Genomic DNA, 21,959 nt, shown 5'->3' with positions numbered 1-21,959 from the left:
CTGACAAAACCATTTTGGTTTTATATGTACTTCATGTATATTTTTATGGGAGGTTGGGCAAACTTAATTTTTTTTTTTTTTTGATTTAGCAATGTTAAAATTTGTTCTGAAATTCAAATAAACAGCTACTTAAACATCTTGATTATATAATAAAAAATCTGAAAATAGTAATTATATATATAGTTAATTAAATAATAAATATAATATATAATAATCATAGCCGATATTCCTTTGTTTAAAAAAACTCACAAATTTTTTTTTTACATTTTAAAACTTTGTTTAAAATTTTTTCTCAAATTTTCACTACAAAAATGAAGAACTCATCAATGTTTTTTATCACAATAACCATCTAAATTTACAAATAGAAATGTTACTGGTTTAAATCAAACTGCCACCATTTTCAGCTTAAAATTGCTTTTCCAAAAACATGCGGTAATAATTTTGCATCACATTGTGATTCTGAATATATAATTATGTAGACAACGCAAACTATTTTTACCTCGGGTTCTTAATTTGCATGCGTGGCATGGGGCTTAACTCAAGTGTTGAGATAAGCAGACTGTATGATTACTGCTGGGATTCTCCTGTTTGTTTTAGCATAGCAGATGTGTTGGACCCCAGGCTCTTTGACACTTGCACAACCACACAACCATTCTTAACAGTTCATTAAAGGTGTCTCTGTGCTTAAATTTGCCTGCACAGGCTTAGACAAATCTCAGAAATAGTCAAATTCTTGGCTGCTTATACTCAATGATTACCTCATTGCATGATATTGCAGTTATATAAAACATAAGCTATACCATAAATAATCAGATAGTTTGTTTCGCAATGAATCTGTTCCAATTTAATCATCCTTATATGTTATTCCAGACCTGCTCTTTTTAATACAATAAAAGTGAATGGTGACCAGCTGTTTCCAGTCCTCACTTACATACAGAGTATGGGGTTGAAATAGTGAGGGTGAGTACATGACATTTTCAAGTTTGTTTTATCTCATCTTGTATTCCTAGTAAGCAGTGATAAGATTCAGGTGGTCCGTCCAGCTCCTCCGCTCATTAGCAGCAGCACAGACAAAAGCAGGTGGACGTGAATCTTGGCAAATTCGATGAGTGTCCTGGGGCAGGACAAAGAAGTTTGGGATTCCTCATGGGTTGAGAAAACACGGTGAACGTGCTAGCGGTCTCACGCTCCCTGCTCTTGTTTGTCTCCTGAGAGAGGCAGTATCTTGGCAGCTAAACAGCAAGCTTTAGTCAAGCCGGATGAGCCGGAATGTCCTCAGCAACTAATGCATGATGGAGAACATCCACAGGAAATTCCATGGACTGTCTTCTAACATTCCAGCTCTTGGTGGAAATGCTCCTAGCATCCCTAACAGAGACAGTAGATGACCCATGTCACCTAGACCTTGAACTGTTGGATGAGAATAGCTTGGAGCTAAACAGATGCTGAGCAACTTACATAAATGTCTACACATTTCCGCTTAAACAAAACCCACACCCAGTCTGATTGTCTTGCAGACCTAAATCAAACTGGGAGACCAGGTTAACCAACTGGAGACCATCTTAGGCTTGTTGAATCATTTAAAAACATTAAGAATAGTTTTTTTAAGACTTTTGTGAAACATAAAATAATGGAACACACAGGTGCATAAGTTTCTTTATGAATAACTAATAAAAAAATTCCAGTTTGAAGGCTAGAACTGAGTGGAAAAATCACTTAAAACCACAGCCACTATAGCTTTTAATCCCCTCTCCGAGCATTACCGATTCATTCTATCGTGTATGTGGCTGAAAGATGATATACTAGGCGCCTTGTACATCTCAGCACATCGCACATTAGACCCCTGCACTCCAGAAACCCCTTAACCTGAAGACCGGAGGCCGGCGTCTCCAATGCACTGCTCTTAAAAGCCTTCTAGTTTCTTTTTGCATTAATTGTGCATAGGGATCACAAGGTTCAAAGCAATTTAACAACACGCCTCTATATTCAAGACAACCTGTCACTATATATCTGAAGCGTGCGTCACGCACCACACACACAATGTGGTATGCACGTGTGGGCATCTCAGCACGCAACTGTGTGCCAGGTATCCACATGCATTTGTAGGAGAGTTTAAAAGCTCCATATGGAAACAACTAGCACTCTTGGTACACGCGGTTCCTCAAACAGCTGCAAAACATTGGCCTATCTCCATACAGATGGGAGGGAAAGGGAAATAGGACATTTTATGCTCCAGAAAAGCAATAATAGCAACAAAAACTATCAAAACACCTGCTAGGTAATTTTATTGTAATAGACCGGTTTTGGGAGGTATCTAAGTAGCGTGACAGTGTACGTAATCAAAAACATAGTAACAAGCTTCTAATGTCATGTCTCATCACGCATTTGGGAAGTCTTGTTGAAACAATTCATTTGGACAGTTCAACGAAGAAATAAAAAAATTTTCATTGGTTCAACAACTGCTTCATATCACCATACAGGTTGTTGTGCTGTATTTTTTGTAGTGGTACAAAATAACATTATTATTCAATAATTTCAAAATAAAATTAGGCAAAAATGCTACTGTTCACTACTCTTTATTTCCTTTTACTTTTATAAGTGGTATAGTCAGTTTTACCAGGATTTTACAACTTTTTTGGCTTATTTTTGAAAAATAAAATCACAGTGCTTTAAAATACCTACTATTAGATTTTTGATTAACATTAATGCCCCGTATACATTACAAGAATCTCTGAATGAATAACGTCCACTTCAGTTACTGGCGAAAGACGGATGACGTGAATTTAAATGCTTCACTCTCATTGGTAGTCGCTCCCGAAAATCGTTCATCATTTGCATAAAGTTAAACTTTTCGCAACTTTGTCATGTTGCTGGAAAGGCCCCAACGGTCAGTGTCACTGGGTTTAGTTGCGGCAACCAGTCAGTCCCTCCAGCTGTGATCGCAAAAGAGCGCAAAATGTTGAATTTTTGGGATCTGCATTATTTTTCATCATTGTGACCTGAAAAAATTAACCAGCTTTAAATTAAGCGTAGCTTGTACATTGACAAGTTACAGTACCGTTTCAAGTTAGCATCTCCAACACTACTACAAAAAGTGTTTAATATATAGGGTCACAATCTATCCTACAGTATGAAGGCAGCACCAATATGCATAAACATTTTTTAAGTATTTTACATCACACTAAATGAAATGGATATATACGCATGACACATTTCTGCATTATCTTCCCTGAACACCTTGAGCTAAAGGATGGCCAAAATCAGGCAAATATAGCTGCAGTAGGAAATCTGCGGAGGTCCTGTGGAAGGAAAGCTCACTTTATATTAAACGCTCCTCTGGCCTTTAAAACGGACTTTCAGGAGCATTTTGAAACTGACCCAGGTGGCCTACGGATGTCGGCTGAATGCAGCAGAATTGGTGGAGTTGGTGTCTGCTGAGCTGGGCTCATATATTTGTAAGAAGATAGACAGCTTCCCTAAGGAGCTTAAAATAAGAGGCCCAACCGCCAAACCGGGTGGAACTTTAATCAAAGCTGACTGCTGCGACTTGCAACTTTTTCCAAATAGAAATTAAGCTTTTAATCGCCACATTTTTCATATTTTGTGTTTTGTCCCTGTTAATACCTAATCCCTGTGCATTTGCAAGTGCGCTTTAAAGGCTTCACCGTTCTACGTTCCTTATGCGAGTCACGTTCAAACGCAGAAGAACAGTGTGATCAATAAATGGATGCTGAGCACCATGCAGAGCGCAGGCCCAAGCATAATGTTTGTTTTTGTTCGTTTCACCTGCTTCAGAGTGGAGAAGCATTGATGAGTTCCTAAAATGACAGCTCATTAGCTCCTTAAAGTAAAGCAAACAGTAACTCGAGTACCTGCTTTTCAATCAGTTAGCTTGTAACAATAAGGCAATGGACACAAGATCCTTTTCCAAAACCACCCTACTGTATAACTTCAGTTTGCGCTTTGGCTTTGCAATAAATGCGACGTGACTCAGCGGATGTTGACTAGAGAATGGCAGAGCTCATATTCACGCACAGAACCATATGAATCATCATCATCCACCGTGAAGCTCGCACACAAACTGGGATTTCTCATTTTACTTGAGCCGGAAGAAGATTAAAAGTTTGAAGCCCTGAGCCCTGACAGTGCCATCTCTCTCTCTCTCTCTCTCTCGATCCTCAGGTTGTGGATTGAAGTTCAAAGTTAGGCAGGTTCAAAGCTCCAGCAGACGAACATTTGAATAAGCTTCTGCAATGTAGACACAAACCCGAATATGGATTTGGATTTTTTTGCACATTTTAAGCACATTTTAGCATAGCATCCGAAATAACGCTTTAAATGAATGCAATTGATCTGGAATGACACAAAGCTATTAAGTGGCGTGCAGAAAGTGTGCAACAAGCAAAAGATGTAATAATGGACATAACATTCCAGCGAGCAACTCCAAACCAAAGGCAATCCCTTTTATTCCACCGGGATTCCAAGAGGAAATTGCATGTCGATATGGATGTTGTAACCTTTGCATAATGGCAGCTTCCCTGCGAGAAGACCTTTGGACAATAGCGGAGCAACTTTCTCAGGTATCGACTTTCTGCAGCACACAATGAACTTCATCTGGCACAATCGAGGCAGTTTCAACGAAGCCGCATTCATTGCTTTATTCCTCTTTGTTCATTCCTGGTGTGAACAAAGAGGTCAGCTGGGATAAAAGATCACAGGCAGATCACATAGGCCGTCTATGCTTGCTATTCTAATGCTGATGCAGAAGTCAATGGCTGCCTTTTCATAAAAGCCAAGTTATGATGGTGTAAAAGCATCGATGTGGGCTCATATTAACAAGTACATCCCATGAGTACCTCACTAGCACACTGGTTTGGGCTGTTTTTCTGTAACTTGACATGGCATAAGCCGTGCAAACCGTAATATCTACATTATAATGATTTGTTCTCTAAAGTTATGATGCCGTTAAAATAACAGTCCAATAAAATGGGATTTAATTCTGTCTGTTGTTAAATATCATGCAGCTGTGAATAATTTTACTGCTATGTGAGTGTATTTACAAAGAGCTATGCTTAGGTGGAGAGCTCAATGAGCTTCTGTATTTAAGTCCTGATTCAGCAATCAGTTTCTTTGTAGCTGGTCAGCATTGCGTTTCAGTGCTAAACAGAGAACGGCTTTAGGGACTGCAGACTCATCTAATATGATAATGACGCCGGCTCAGTGAAACATCTGGGTAGTCCCATGCATGAAGCACCTCAATATGAGTTAGTTTGATGCTAATGAAGTGAGTTTACAAAAAGAGAGTAAATAATGGTTACGGTGCGTCATGTCTGACAACAAAAGATTTTAGGAAAGAGACTGAGGAATGTTGATATAGGAAAGAATCAAGCAAGTGAAAATGGATTTGAATTTCATCAAAGATAGTTCAATATATTGAGCAGTTTCAATAATGAGGTGCAAGATTGAAAGTCTTACCCCATATTTAAAAAATAAAAATGCATTTCAATGGTTGGACAAAAGAATAGTTCACCCCAAAATAAAATGCAATAATTTAGCTTTCTTGTGTGAAAAAAAATTAAGAAATACTTCAAAAAATCTATAAAGATTTAGAGAGACTGTGGCTGATAAACTTAATATATATATATATATATATATATATATATATATATATATATATAAATATATATATATATATATATATATATATATATTTATATATATAAAAACATGCAAGAACTGCATGAAAAAGTCTTATTTTCTGTCTTCATCATACAGATTTTGGGACAAAATGAGATTTTAGTTTGTGGATTAACTACTCCTTTAGTAATAGATCAGCAAAACACGCTCCTTACCTTAAGCTTGTCGAAGCGATCGCTTAGCGATGTGACCTGGTGCTCGCGATGCCGACCCACCAGCTTGCAGAGAGCACAGATCAGCTGGTCGTCCACCACACAGTACATGTTCACCTTCTCGTTCTCATGCTCCAGACAGGCCAGTCCACGCAGCTGAGAGTCTGCCACCGGCTCTACCAGACGATGGCTGGTGAAAGGTTTCTTATTGGGGTGCGTGGCCCGCAGGCAGCGGTCACAGTACGAAACCTCGCACGTCACGCAGGTCTTCACCGCCTCCCGTGGTGGCTCCTGATCGCAAAACTGGCAGCCGACGCGCTCGACGGACATGGCGCTACCGGCGGGGCTCCCCCGCGCGCTCCCGCCGAGCGTGGCACTGTAGGGCCGCGGCCGGCGACTTTCGTTGGGGGAGTTGGGCCCGCTGACAGAAGCCTTCTGGAAGCGGTCGATGATGTTCTGCAGCGTCACATTGCGCTTCAAGCCCTCCAGGCCGCGCTGATTGAGCGTGATGACGTAGCGGCAGGTGGGGCACTGGAAGGCGGAGATGGACTCGAGGGGCTTGGTGCTGGAGCAGTGCGAGACCAGGATGCGGTGGGCGCAGTTGAAGCACAGGCTGTGGGCGCAGGGCAGCAGGAGAGGATCCTCAAACAATTCCAGGCAGATTGGACACGTCAGCTCCGACTCCAGTGTTTCCATCTTCAGTTGAACCGATCTAAAGGTGACATCAAATCCCACAGAAGCTGGTCAGTCACCTGTGCAGCGGATAGCTATGGGTTAGTGGCAAGCAACTTATGCACGGCACAAAGCAGGACAAAGAGATTTTCCCATTTAAAATCAGATATGAACAATTAAAGTGACATTCAAGAAAAGCAAAAGGTTTTAAAGTGGAAAATCTCTTTCATTTCAAGCAGCTTGGTTAATGATAGCAAGCGCACATTCGTTTGTTAACAACAAAGCAATATCTTTGGCTCAACAGTGTCAGCATGCATCAAAACATTAGCAATGACATAACAATAACCACATTTTAAACGTAAGAACTAAAGACGGTCGTGTCTTGATATTAACTTACTAGTGGTTTTAGGCTTGAGAAAGCGACACACAAGCAATGAAATTCATCAAGCAACATTTCTGCCCATCAAGTCACAGCCAATATAATGCATCACTTCCTCTAAGACCGTTTAGAAGAAAGCAAAAACCCCTGAACGAAAACACTCTACAAGTATTTTCCTGCTCAGGAATTGTTAACCACACATCCCTAGCACATCTTTGAAGCTTAAATAAAATGGGTTTAGCAGATTACGTTTCTGCTTTGATGAATATGAATGGCTTTAAATCAGCACAGCCATCACTGAGCATGAATGTAGCGGCACCTGTGCTTCCAGCCTTCATTTTCAAGTTTGTTAAACTGTTTAAGATAGCGTAATGTTCCTGTGGCTGAACATGTTAACACCATTAGAGACATTGGTTTGATTGATTCCCAGAAATGTGGAGTATACATCAGTATGCAGTTAGCAAGTCTCTTCAGATACAAAGGTTTGCTAAATGCATAAATGGTATAATGTTAATTATATAATGTACTTTAAGGGGTGGTTTCCCAAACATGGCTTATCCTTGTACCAGATTAAAAGGCATGTTTTAATTTAAAAACATCTTGCAATGACGTATCTTAACATATATCAGTGCCATTGTTTTGTCTTAAAATGATTCTAAATCCTGTCCGGGAAACCTCCCCTAACTTACTTAACAGTCATACACACCAAAGAAAAATACAGATCAACAAAAGTAGCAATAAATAATAAAATATACAGATGATGAAAGACTGTGAGGGTTTTTGATTATTACTATATCACACTTTCCTACTTCTGCAAAGTCAACTCTCCTTTGCGGGTCCACGTTCAACAATGTGACTTCATATTGATTTGGCCTGAACGCTCTGTGAATTTCCATCTCTGATGTTACCTCCAAATCAATATGGGACTTTAAACTCAAATAAACGAAATATGATCACATTTCACAACACCTTTAGATCTAACAGTGACACCATTCATCTCCATCCTATCATACCCACATTACCCTGTAGCTTCTTTCCACCCTCCTTAATGGCTATTGAGCGTGTCAAAACCTTCTAGACAGACTTATCTACTGAAGCGGCAAGTTACTGCCATCTTGACAAGAAAAGTCCTTAAGACTGCCGCTTAAAATATCTGACAGCTATGAAATTCAAAAGCTCTTTAAGTCTGCAAATATCCTGAGATCTTTAACTCGGCAGGCACCTATGACAGCCAGTCTGTGATTAAAGCCAGCAGGAGATCACTGAGAAACAGTCATTACTGGAAAATAAACAACATGCAGATATCACAGCGATAAAAGGTCGTGCCTTTGTAACAGTCACCATGCTGGTTATCAGGAGGGTTTTATGAGACCAGATTAATTGAAATCCCAGCTACATGTTGAGTTAACGTAATTACTGTTATCTGTCAATTACTGAATTGATGCAATCAGGTTGATGGATGTATGATAAAGAGGGATGAAAGGAACGGTCAGCAACAACCATGTTTCAGGAAAATCTTGTTTTATCATAGGCAGTGGCAGCTCGTGACTGCTCCTCCGAGGGGCACAAATTCAAAATAAGTGTTGTGTGGGAGTGTCATGGATGTTGGGAGTGTTTTCAAAATATATGTTTGTTGCGTCATGTGAACCATGTGCATCACGTGTTTTGTCAAAATGGTTTATGATAAAACAGACGCTCATGTTCACAAATACACACAAGACACTCCCTTAACAGTAAACTCTGATTACACATGAGATTATGTGAGTATCTGGCAACCGCGAGCGTCTTTTTTTATCATAAACCCTTTAGACGCGTCTGCAGCAGGCACTTATTTTGACAAGACAGGTTATGCACATAGGATCACTCGACGCGCAGAACACATATTTTGAAATTACGAACCACACACATGATGGGCTACATACACTGTATGTGTCAAAATTATAAATTTTTCTTTATGCCAAAAATCATTAGGATATTCTGTAAAGATCATAGGGCTCAACAATAATTCAAAATCAATATATTTCGCAGTATATATTTTTTCAATAACGGCGATGTGGTTTCTAAACAGAATTCCGATATACACTAGTCAACATTCGAAGTGGATCAAAACCATTCAAAAAAGTTTACATAAAACCAATCCCTAATACCCATTCTTGTCTTAGGACAACTTTGATAAACTTTTTTGATCCACTTCAAATGTTGACTAGTATATATATATATATATATATATATATATATATATATATATACATTACAGCGTCCTGTGGCCGTTAGGGCTGCACGATTAATCGAAAAAGAATCACGATCTCGATTCATACATATATGCAATCCTCATTTTAAATGACGGCGATTCACTTGCATATACAGTATTTCCCTGTATTCAGATTCTGCGTTCAAGTGTTCACGTATTTACATTACAATCCAAGAACATCAGTCAAACTTGCTAACACACACTCATACAGGGTAAAACCAAACCCTATTCATTCACCAATCAGACCCGATCGTTTCTCTCCTCTCTCTCATCTCATTTGCGGCTTTCCGCTGTCACTCGCGTGACGTATAACAAGGCGGCAGACCTAAACACAGTCGTTTACTTGGTGGATTTGGAGTGGCAATTTTCACAAAGAAGAGAGGATAACTAGTGTCATTGTGGAAAATCCTGGTGGCGACGGAGAAAGTGATGATACAACAAAATTGGTTTCGAAAGAAGGCAAGGAAATTATTTACCTCAGGCTCCGGACGTTTCTAAATCGGAAGGCTGCAACCTCCGGAGGTCGCATGCAGGCTGTATACGTCATCAAGCCTGGTTCATTTGAGTTAACGGAGCATTACATTCGCAAGTCATAAACATACTTCAACAATTTATTATTAATTAAAAATAATAGTCATCTTTATAATGTTAATTGTTAATATTCTGAAATTAGACAGTCTTTATGATGCGCAGTTTAGAAATGCAACCTCCAGAGAGGCTGCAGCCTTCACATTGAGAAATGGCCTCTGTGCGTTCCCCATTAGAAAGGGTTTTTCGCACAAGGGGAACATTGTTACTTGTCTGCGTTTCTCTCTGATGCCTCAAAATGTTGATCGTTTAGTTTTTTAAAGGTTTAACGTTAGTGTTTTTAAAGTTTTAAGTTTGGCCAGTTTGATACAAAAAGCACAGGTGCAATTTAACAGCTAACAAATTTTAAATTACTCTAAATTTTAAGGGGTCTAAAATATGAAAAAGAGACTTTTTAGACACGTTATTATAACTGAAAGTCCTGTAGCACATTTTTTTTTAGTTAAGTGCATAATAAATGTTTTTGTTAAAAAAAAGAGAATCGGGTGAGAGAATCGGGATCTCAATTCCCATGGAAAAAATTGTGATTCACATTTTAGCTTGAATCGTGCAGCCCTAGTGGCCGTTTACATATCATGTCTAAAACGCGTGTTAAACGTGGGTCAAGGGGCAAAGCACACTCCCGTGGCATGTTTCGTAGCTAAGCAACCATGGGCCGTGCTCCCCGGGACGGCAAGGAAAACTGAATGCCTGATCAGATTTAAATTGCTCATCTGTACCTAGCGTCAAATCATATCATTGTAACTATGCAATCAATTACTCTGGTTGGGACTTTGGAGTGTTTGTCCAGAGTAGAGCTGTCACTCAGAAGTCCGAGAAGGAGGTGCGGGGTTAGTTCGCACAATTTTTTTGCACATGCATGTTTAGTAAATGAGAACCAATGTATAGATGCTGCCCGAATAGTACAAGTTTATAAGGGTACGGTAACCCAAAAATGTATTGCAAAACATAAAAATTTAAGAATTTGCAGTGTTTTTAAGTGTCTAAATACGTTTAGGGCCACTTTTAAGTAACAGGCACAAGAAGGATGTAAGAGATAAAAGAAGATTTTCATAGAGAGGTAAACTACTTTCAAAGAAAGACCACACATCTCATAATCTGATTATGATGAAGTGCTCCATATGGCAGCTGATCAGAGCCTGCTTTTGCTCAGGCACACGCTTTGAAAGCAGAGTCTGCTTCATGTGATCTTTTCTGGAGTTAAGACATTATTTTCCCTTTGATGTCGACCTGGAACTGAAAAACAGCACTCTAAACTACGAAAGATGAGTCATATGGTAATGATTTAACAAAGCCACTTAACGCTCAATCCAAACGTACGCAAACGTATTTTCATCTGCTACGCGAGTTTAAAGTGTACTGTATTTACATCATCACAAGCTGATGCCTCGCATAAACGCTGCATTTATATTTGCTCATGAAAACACATTGGTAATGCATTAGCTTGTCATTTTTTCTCAAATACTTTCAAAATAACAGCATACGACGCAAATACGAAGCGAAGCATAACTGCAAGAAGAATGTTGAATATGACTGCCCGTCTCTATGTCCACTGGGACTTTTTCTGCGGCTCTTCTAACAGGGGAATAAAGAAAAATCACGCGTCACTGGGAAAATGACATTTCTGGAACAAAGAAAATTAGCCCTGTCCAAACAATAGGGACAATTCGTTTTAAATATGTCTCAAAGGATTTTACTTACTTGAATTATACTGTGTGTATACAAAGATAATGAGACAATTATCACCTAATACTTACTGACTGAAACTGAAACTAAATATGTGACCCTGGTCGTAAGTTGCATGAGTATATTTGTAGAAAAAAGGCAAAAGGGTGGTTCTCTCGCAATTAGATTTATGAGGCGTCATGAAACATTTTGACAAAAAAGTAAATGCAAAGTAAGAGTATCAAAATAAGAAGCATACAGTTACAAACATCTGTTCATGTCCTATTTTGCACATGATTTCAAATGACATCATACAAACCAATTTTGTTTTTTTTTCCATATTTAAGGGGTATTTTTTCATTACCACAACGTGTCAATGACTGGATTTGAGTTCTTTGACATGGAAATATTTATAATTAAAAAATCTAAAAAATAAAAAGCTTCATTGCATGTTATACTATAAACATTTATAGTAAAGGAACATGTGGTATTTGGTGATCATTGGTAAATGTAGAGACAATATTAAGGAATATAAATGTGTCCAAGACCAATTTTCATCCAATTTTCAATTCATTTTGTTTGTCATAGTACCTAGACAACTTTTTAGTTCTCATTACTGGAACATAAGTTTGTAAATGCATATTTTTATTTAATATCATGTTGTGGTAATGATCATTTTTGATAATGATACTAAAAAAATGTTTATAGAAAGTTCCGACCTTAATCTTATATGTGCCAAAAATTGGCATCAAGGGCTTTTAATTTTTTTTGATGCTAGACACCTTCTATATCTGCATTTCCTGAGAATCACCCAAAAATACATTGCATGGGTCAAATTTATCGTTTTTTCTTTAAACCCAAAAAAATCATTAGTATAGAATATAAAGAACCTGTTCCATGAAGATATTTTGTCATTTCCTACCGTAAATATATAAAAACTTTATTTTTGAGAGTGGATGCATCGAAATCGTGATTAAAATTGGCCAGAAACTCGCCTACAAACTGCATTGGTACTGGTTCCTAGGGGATTTCCCATTAAAATTGGGGTTTTATTTAAAAGCTTACAACTTCCCCATTCAGTCAACAATGTCAATACAGCGGTAAGCCCGTAGAGAGCACTAAAACAAATGTTTTTTATTAGTAATACTGCATGTGTTAAAAAGACTTTAAGGGCCACTCCACTTTTTTTGAAAATATGCAAATTTTCCAGCTCCACCACAGTTAAACATTTGATTTTTACCGTTTGGAATTCATTCAGCCGATGTCCGGGTCTGGTGCTACCACTTTTAGCATAGCTTAGCACAATCCATTGAATCTGATTAGACCATTAGCATCGCACTAAATATATTTTTATTTTAGAGATTTTTTTATGCTATTTAAAACTTGACTCTTCTGTAGTTACATCGTGTACTAAGAATGACGGAAATATTAAAAGTAGCGATTTTCTAGGCAGATATGGCTAACTTTGCTGCCGTAACATGGCTGCAGCAGGCGCAATGATATTATGCAGCACCTGAAAAGTCCCTTTGGTAACTTTCAATATAGTTCCTAGCCACATCGGCCTAGAAAATCACAACTTTTAATTTTCCGTCGGTCTTAGTTCACAATGTAACTTCAAAAGAGTCAAGTTTAACATATGAAAAATATCAAAACTCTTTTGTTATTTTTGAGCGCGATGCTTTTTTTGAGGTCTAATCAGATGCAATGGATTGTGCTAAGCTATGCTAAAGGTGGTACCGCCAGACCTGGAGATCAACTGAATGGATTCCAAACTGTTAAAAATCAAATGTTTAACTCTAGGGAAAAAAGTGGAGTGTCCCTTTAAAGGGGATTTTATTAATATTTTGATTCTATGTACAATCAGACTCCAGATTTTCAAATTGTTGTATCTTGGACAAATATTGTCCTATCATAACAAAATATACCAATGAAAAGCTTGTTTATTCAGCTTTCAGATAATTTATAAATCTCAATTTCAATTTACCCTTATGACTGGTTTTGTGGTCCAGAGTCACATATATGAAGCACTTCATTAGAATACATGCGAATACATGTGCTTAATGCATCTACTCTCATCTATCTTTTACACAATACAAAGCCCTAAGCCAATACACTCCCCACAACATAAATATTTTCAAACTGCATATGTTGACATACTCAAATTGTAACATTAAAGTGTTAAACTCACATTAATCTATCATTCATCTACCATAACACTGCCCTGCACTCCAGATGGTATAATATAGGCCACTGCAGCAAGGACACATTGACTGATGATACCTCAGTGTGCTAATGTTCCCTGGCATGTCTCAGAAAGTATGTTATTTGATGTTTGTAAGTCGCTTGCTGTTGTGCTGTGTGGGCCAGTGGGTCAGACTCCACCCTGCGGCCCAGACACTTTAATGGAGCCATTTATCTCCTGTCAACCTGCAGCTGGTTACTGGTTTCCCGGAGCCGCTCGAGTGACCGGGAAGCTGGAGTCACGGGTAGAGAGGAAGTCTGAACCGGACACGGCACAACTGGAGCACTGCTGTAGCCTCACACCTCATGGGTGGCTGGAGAGACATCAATTAAGAATGAGTGACTTGACTTGAGGGATTCCCTGAGCGCTGCTGTTGGGACAGGTGCCAGGGATGCCATTCGCGGCTTATCACCACCGATTTTTTTACGAGTGACCCAAGGGCAGGCTGGGTAAAGGTTGATGTGAGAGGGAGGGAAAATCTTCCCATTGTAAACAAAGGGTCTTTGAGGGTTCAGAATAGAAGCACTTTAAAAAAAAACTATTTCAGTATTTGTGTTAATGCACATTTCACTACGTAGATTCATTCATAAAAATACTACAGCAACAACACGGTTTTGAATAAGAAATTCTTGAGTTGCATTTGTGATTTATTATGTGATTAAAAAATGCAGCACCATACGCTTCACTAGAACATAGATGACAATTACCTAGCAACCACCCAGAACACCCTAGCAACCACACACTGATACCCTGCATCAATCCACAACAACCTGGCATCTTTTTTTTCTAATGTTAATGTAGACCAGACAACGAACTGCACTGTAATACCAATATAAAAATCACCCTTTAACAGCTTCATCACTTGTGATCTCATAAAACCTTAAATATTAATGCTTAAATTGTGCAGCATCACACAAATGATCCATCAGCATAACATTTCTTTTACCCCGTGTAACATTGCGCTACCTCAGCTGTGGAAGCATTTATGAGGGTGCTGAAATGAATAAAAGCAAGCAGGTGTATTTTAGGTGAGGTGTCTGGCACAAAATCAGCGTCTTTTCACTGCAGGCTGCAAACATCCAGGATTCTCTTTCTTCACAGTTCACTGCTAAATTGTGCCACCGTACAAATGCAGCATGCATCTCAGAGCGCCCACACCGAGCAATAATCTCTTCACCCACATCTATTGCTCCGAGACAAACTGGTGAGCAATTGTACTCCAAACATGTGTCCTCTGTACAGTAAACTCGCCTCAATGTAAAATACGATAATTTTCTCAGTGATCAGCATTACTATGTGAGTGAATCAGAACCAACCAACCTAGTCTGTTTTCAGAGAGAATTTTCATGGGTTATGGATGTTAATAATACATTTTAAGATTATTTCTCCTCATTTATGTGAAAGTAATCGAAGAAATGAATGCGAAGGCGATACCTGACGCACGACAGTGAATTCAATTTTAGAAGCGGTTTTCTATTTCCGTTTCGAATTATAGCTCCACTCCCAAAGAGATCTCATTCAATGTTTTGCACATGATGAATATTAATAGCCACACTGAATACGACAATCAATAATTTACCTCAAATCTTAAAAAAAAAGTATAGAAATCAAGTTTAAACTGTGAACTCTACATGAACAAAGATTGTGTATATCAAGTCGCTGAGTATGTATTTGTAATAATGTTTAATTTTTTTAAGGGGTCATGGCGTTTCTAAAAAGAAAATTTTCTTTTCTACATAACATACATTATTGTTACTCTTTCTATGCAAGGCCTTTCTGAAAAGCGTTGATTTTAACAAAACTCATCATTCTGAAAAGTGCGGCATGCTTTGATTGGCCAGCTATCCAGTGCCTTGCATTTGGCTGAATACATCAAACGTGTGACAGAAATGTTACCATATTTGGAAATTCAGCTCCCAAAACACACCATTTCCATGACATGGCGTCAGCGGCAACAATACTACAGCGAGAATAAAAGTAACACCTTTTATCTTTGCATCTACATTTCGCCTGTGTTATGCAAATCTACCCACATAATGACATAGATATGTGGGGGCGTGTTTGAATGACTTTAATCTTTGTGACTACTATACAGATCAAAGGAAAATATGAAATTGCATTATATGACCCCTTTAATTTGATTATTTATTAAGCCATTTTTAAGAGTCCGAGACTGGCTGTTAGTCGCGTCGCAATTGGTCTGGACAAATTGCTTTTCTCTTGAATGTTGTTGCATCGCGTCTGGTTAGGACACAGTGTGAGACATGTTAAAAATGAAAAGCTTTCCGAAGCACATGCTAGTGCTAAAACTGAGTCCAGAGGTTGAAAATGTCTTTTACAGGTTGAACTATTTCTTAAGCAGGCGGTTTATTTCATCTCCCTGGGGGACTGTGTAAAAAGTCTATGTGTTATGTGTATGGCTGGTTTTTAGCTAAAGCGCAGTGAAATTTCAATGGTGAGTGGGCAGCTTGGCTTCAGCTCAACCAAACAAAGTAGCCACACTGGGAGAGTCAACACAAAGCTGCCTGGCTCCCACCAGCTGGTCCCGAAAGTAAATGGTCAGTCTCCTAAACCGTAAGTGCTACTTTATTTATATTTAATGTCAAAGCTTTATATAGAGAACAGACATGGATAATTGCAGTGGATGTGCTTTTATAAAGATACAATGACTCTCGGACCAAAGTCATAGTTGGTTATATATGTGTTTTCCTCAATTCTGAAATGGCTATAGATCTGTTAAGTTTGTAGTCCTTAAACCTACAATGAGCATTGGGAACCTACGACTGGTTGTAAGAAATGCTGTTTTGATTCATGAAAAAAATAAGGTTTGTAGTTGTTACTTGAGACTTAACAAAAATTTATATCTCAAACATCCTACAATTTAGAAGTCACTGTGTTAAATAAGCTAAATTACCTAGGGGTGTAACAAAACATTGATATGAATTAATGCATCGATCAAATAATAATGTTATATGCATCGATGCCACACATAAAATATCAATATGAGGTACCTTTATTTCGCCAATCTCCATGTAACGTCTGCAAGGCTCAACATAAAGGACTGCCCGGTGGCCCAGGGCAAGCGTGAGAGACGTAAAAAGTGAAAACCTGAACCACTGGCCCAATTGGGCCAGCATAAAAAATTATTTGCTTGAGCCCTGGTCCGTCTATGCATTATAGCCAAAGCACGCATTTTTGTTTACTGAAAATACTTTTTTACTTGTTTATCAGATTGGGACACGACAACAAAGCATTGGTTAGTAAAGACTGACACAGGCCAGACGCTGTCGAAATATCGATCAACCCGTCAATATACCCCTGAACTGATTCAAATCGAAATTGTATCACTGATTTTTTTGAGGTTTCGACAAACATCACTGAACTTCATATTAGGGCTGGGCAAAAAAATAGATTTTTCGATGAATCGTTGTTTTTTACGTGGTTGATTCAAAATCTATTCTCAAATCGATTTTTTCCATATTTATTTCCGCATTGAACATTGAACGTAAGATTAACGTTAATCTAATTACTAGTCTTCTCCACTAGATATCACCCTCTTTTTTGCCATGGGCGATGTTACCAAGGAGCAAGAGGCGAGCCTGTCATTCATTCATTCTAATATATTCAAATATAATATAATATTAGGGGTGTCACGATTCTCCGAATCCTCAATTCGATTACATTTTCGATTCTAAGGTCACGATTAGATTAAATTCTCGATTTTTACTTTTTTTTAAAGACAAGAAATGAAAATTAAAATTCCATTAATATGTATTATTATTATTATAGTTACACATTAGCATACACATTGCGTGCTTTTCCTTGCATATGGGTTTGTGGGCTTTACTTTACCCGAGAGAACTTGTAGAAAGGATTCCTTCTTGCACGCACATGGACTTAATGCGCACGTCTTGGACTGGCATCTGACATAAAACCAGCGGGTCATAAGCAGCTGCGCTTCTCTCTGTCTCACGTGCACGCGCTCTCGCATCTGTCCGAAGTCTAAACATAAACTAAAGTAGTAATCCTTTATTGTTCCCCATTGTTCAGTTTTATGCGTTTCATGGGAGCTGAGGCAAACTATCCCTTTTGTTTAAAATATAATCCGCTGCATCTTGGCGCCTCATTCTCACGCACGTGCAGAGAGCTGCGCTCTGTCTTAAGGCAGATCAGTAGTTAGTAATCCTGTTTATGATATGCATTTCAAGGATTTGTAGCAATACATCGCTCGTGTTTAAAATATAAATATCTGAGAGCTTTTACCCCGCTTGGCAAACCGACCGGATGTGACATGGGGGCGTGGCAGATCGACGATCCCATTTTTTTATTTGAAGTTCGAGGCTGTGACTTAATTTCGATCGATTTCGATTTTAAATGACACCCTTATATAATATAGTATTCTATATATTCTCTATTCATCGAGTTGAATTGATAATTGAGTATAAAAACCGCCCCGAGAATCAGAATCGAAAATCGAATCGAGAATTGAATCTTGATAATTGATAGCTTGTGAATCGAAACCTAATCGATCTGAAACATCTGAATCGATACCCAGCCCTACTTCATATCATATTGTGACGTCTGATTAAAATCCCAAAAATAAACTACCACAAGGCTTTAAGTTTATATAATTGACAAATGTTTTGACATCTATTTTAGTAGTGTAAAATTTACATCTGAAGTATGACTATGTAATTTGTCCTTTCAGGTCTTATCTCATGGGCGAATAATGCTTCCGGCTTGACAAACAAATTGACGGAACAGCTTTACATATCTGGAACTAGCAAACTGGTCCCTAAACTATTTGCAACATGAGTACCAATGGTAAAGATGCTTTTCTTGTACAGTATTTGCACCAGGTCAGCTAAGTTATTTAAAAAGTAGCTTTGCTTTTCCACACCCATGGTCCAGCTTCTACTCTAATGTCATCCATGCGGCTACTGGTTTCCTCTCCTCAATGCTGGGCTGGCTTAATAAAACAAGTGAATCTATTCATAGAATGTAAACAGCACTGCTGTTGGTTAGATTCATAGAGGATCAGAGAAGTCGGTGCTACCTAGAGGTCCAATAACCTGGCATCTGCACAAACACAGATGGGTAACCTTCACATCCGAAGATCACAGATCCAGGTCAGAGCCCATCTGCTGCCCAACCACATGAACATAGTAGCCCTGTGAAATGATGGAAAAAGCCTCTTTTGTCCCAGATATGAAAGTGACGGGGTCAGCAGATAGAAGAGAGAGAACAGGAAACCTGTAGAGATGTTCTCCCTTAGAAAAAAAGAAATTATAAATAGGATCAATGTAATATGCTGTTCCTCCTAGACAGCAATATTATTAAATTGAAATATTTTCCTTAAATCTCCTGCTTTTTGGGACGTGCACATCTCACGTGTCTCAGATTTAGATATCAGCAATGTCATATCATTGCAATATTGAGAACTCAAACATTTCTCATCACATAAAATTCACATCAAGCTTTGTACTAATGCAAAGTTAAGAGGGAGGCTACGTCAAACTTACAGACACTCAGCAGCCATAATAAAAGTCTTAAAACGCTACTGTGCAATAATTATCGTAAGCATGAAAATGACTTCTTATTTTTATGACTTATTTTCTTTATAGTCTTCAAAACTTCAGCACAGCATTGAGGTCAACATCTTATTTTAACTGCTTGTAAAATTAATTATCCACCACTAGCAGCCATATGGACCAACTGCAAAAAGTTAACACTCCAGAGAGACATGTCATTTTCCTAAAGAGGTGTCTTATCTAGCCGCAGCACAACAGATGATCCCTCCATGATCTCTTTCTTTCACCTACCCCAAAGCATTTTCATTATTGATGTGCATTTGATCTGGTAAGAATAAAAATGGGATAAAATGCGCACAAAATCTCATAAAATATTAAGCCAAGATTATAGAGAAACTGGTGGGGAAAAAAGCCCTGCTTACATTCTCTAGCTTGCTGTTTCTGACATGAACTGCTGACCCCATGTCTTAACTTCCAGATCCCTTCAGGGAAGAGACGGGTGAGAATTGAAAACAGGGATAATGTTGCTTTTCTTTAACCACAGTGTCCTGACAAACAGTCCCAATGGAGTCGAGTATTAGATGTCTTTAAACTGATCAAAGGCATCAAACATCAGAGTAAATAAACTCTTTGATTTAAGCAGTTAGAAAATCAGAGAATCATAAACATTGAAGACGATGACAGGTTTCTCTGATGTTTCTATCACCATAATACTTCTATATCATGCGTTTAAGGGAAAATGATGTGCTGAATCTCCAAACATTACTAGTTTAGCACCATAGTGTTTACCTTGATAAATGCATTAAGATTTTGATCTTTGATAGTGTTAAAGGTAACATAGAATGATTGAACGGGGTATTTATCCTTGTATTGTTCTGTGATGTGACATGTAGACAAAACATTTTTTTGTTTGGGTCTGTAATGCCTTAGAAGCTTCCTAAAAACCTCTCTCAGATAGCTCTTTAGGGTGGGGGATTTTAAACAAGTGGTTTTGCACCTATTTGCCCCCCCCCCCTACTGGCTTAACTTGCAATCTCATTACTGATTGGCTGACTTTGCTGCCACTCAAAAAATGTAGCCAATTATTTCTTAGTTGAGGGGCAGTGAGATGCCTGTGATGGCATAAGCATCAGTTCTTCAGATTGGGCCGTTTTCTGGCTGACATTTCTAAAAGAGGAATTTCTATGAGACTGAGGTGTTTAGCATGTTTAGCACTTTTTGTATGTCCGTGAATGCGGGTAGACTACCATTATTCAACAAAGAGAAGGTAAAAATGCTTTTTCATTCTCTGTCCCCTTTAACGTGCATAAAATGCTGCAAATCCTTTAGTTAAGCCACTGTAAACAAACATGTGTGCGTAAAATTAATTTGCAGTCTTGTTTCATTTCCAGTTTGCTGACATGAAGAGCAGAAAGTGTTGATATGAAAAGAACTGACGATCAAACTAATGCCGCATCTTTACGGCAAAATTCCCGTGAATAATATGCAAATTGTCTTCGGACTGCATAAAACTAGTCTGAGCGGCACATAAATGGGCTTCTAGCAAAACTTCATTTCTCATCTGCTGGTTCATGAAGCAAAAGCAGGTTGAAGGTCTGTTCTGCCCAGGTTATGTAGAGTAAAGAAAAACTATGTTTATGAATTCCAATGATAAAATAACACTAACAAGAACCAACTGCGTGATCTCAAAATAATATAGATATGCCCTCATTCTCTAAAATCATGAAAACAGCTACTATATGTGTTGGTTATAAATGAGCAATAGTAGGTAATGTAGACCATGTGAAATTGAAATTCTGTTCATGTTTGGCACTGCTTGAGATCCCTCTGACCCATGAATATTTTATCTCCAGCCAAACAGATTTCATCAGGAGTACTAAATGTGGCAAAGTGCAAAAAACGTGCCATTATTTGACCAATCAACTGAACTGATTAGTCTCTAGGAACATGCAGCCAGAATGCTTATGTAACCTTTTAAAGAGCACCTATTGTCCGATTCTCGTTTTTAAATTTTCTTTGGTGTGCGAGTGTGTATTAGTACATGCAAAGTATACGATGACGCGAGTTATCATCTCCAATGTAAATCTCTTTTCTTGTACTACAACAAAAACACAGATTATAAGCAACAGTTTACTACCTGGGATTGGTGATGTAGACAAGACCGACATTATCATAATTCCTCCCGCTTCGGACTCACAGCCTGTAAGTTAACTCCTGTTAGCATTGCATTGTGACCGAAACTTTCAAACATGGTAAGAAGCATCAATTTCCGGCTGACGTCAGAGGTATTCAGGCCAATCACAACGTACAGATTAGCTGGCCAATCAGGGACACAGAGCTTTTCAAATCTGTCCGTTTCAGGAAGAGAGTGAAATCTGTAGCTACAAAAACTACTATGTGTCGCTTGTGTCTTTCAATTAAGTTGTTAGGAGGCGTTCCTAATTCTGGTTGCTCTAGTAACAGCTATAAACAAATAAGAGACCGTCATCTCAGTAAATAATGAAAGACGTAAACTCCACTGCTTCATTCTCATAGGTTGTCGCTTCAGAAAGTCGCTCATCATTTGCATAAAGTTGAATGGTTTTCAACTTTGTCACATAGCTGGACACACCCACTTCCTGTCACCAACGATCGTTGTCGCTCATCATTGGATATTGCACTCGATTCGTAATCCATATGGAGCAGGCACACCAAAATGAAACATAATGTGTTAAATACGATAACAAAAATGAACACATGCTTATAGAGTGTATATTTTTCCCACCCTGAAATTTTTTTTTTC

The 21,959-nt window shown here is 38.4% G+C and overlaps 1 protein-coding gene across 6 annotated transcripts in view; it reads right to left on the bottom strand.

The window, feature by feature from the left end:
• Nucleotides 1–21,959, bottom strand: part of mid2 (midline 2) — a 155,072-nt gene that overhangs the window by 56,439 nt on the left and 76,674 nt on the right. For 3 of the 6 annotated variants that reach the window (XM_065266468.2, XM_065266465.2, XM_065266469.2), the window contains exon 2: nt 5,853–6,561. In XM_065266468.2, coding sequence (XP_065122540.1) covers nt 5,853–6,545 — 693 coding nt within the window. In that variant the 5' untranslated portion in view covers nt 6,546–6,561. Of the gene's footprint in view, nt 1–5,852; nt 6,602–21,959 lie in introns of those variants that run through there. The other 3 variants (XM_065266467.2, XM_065266466.2, XM_065266470.2) reach the window with 2 other exon arrangements.

The sequence above is a fragment of the Paramisgurnus dabryanus genome, chromosome 16, assembly GCF_030506205.2.
Source record: "Paramisgurnus dabryanus chromosome 16, PD_genome_1.1, whole genome shotgun sequence".
NCBI classification, from domain to species: domain Eukaryota; kingdom Metazoa; phylum Chordata; class Actinopteri; order Cypriniformes; family Cobitidae; genus Paramisgurnus; species Paramisgurnus dabryanus.
The sequence above is the reverse complement of the archived record's forward strand: the minus strand, read 5'-3'. Positions and strand labels throughout refer to the sequence as shown.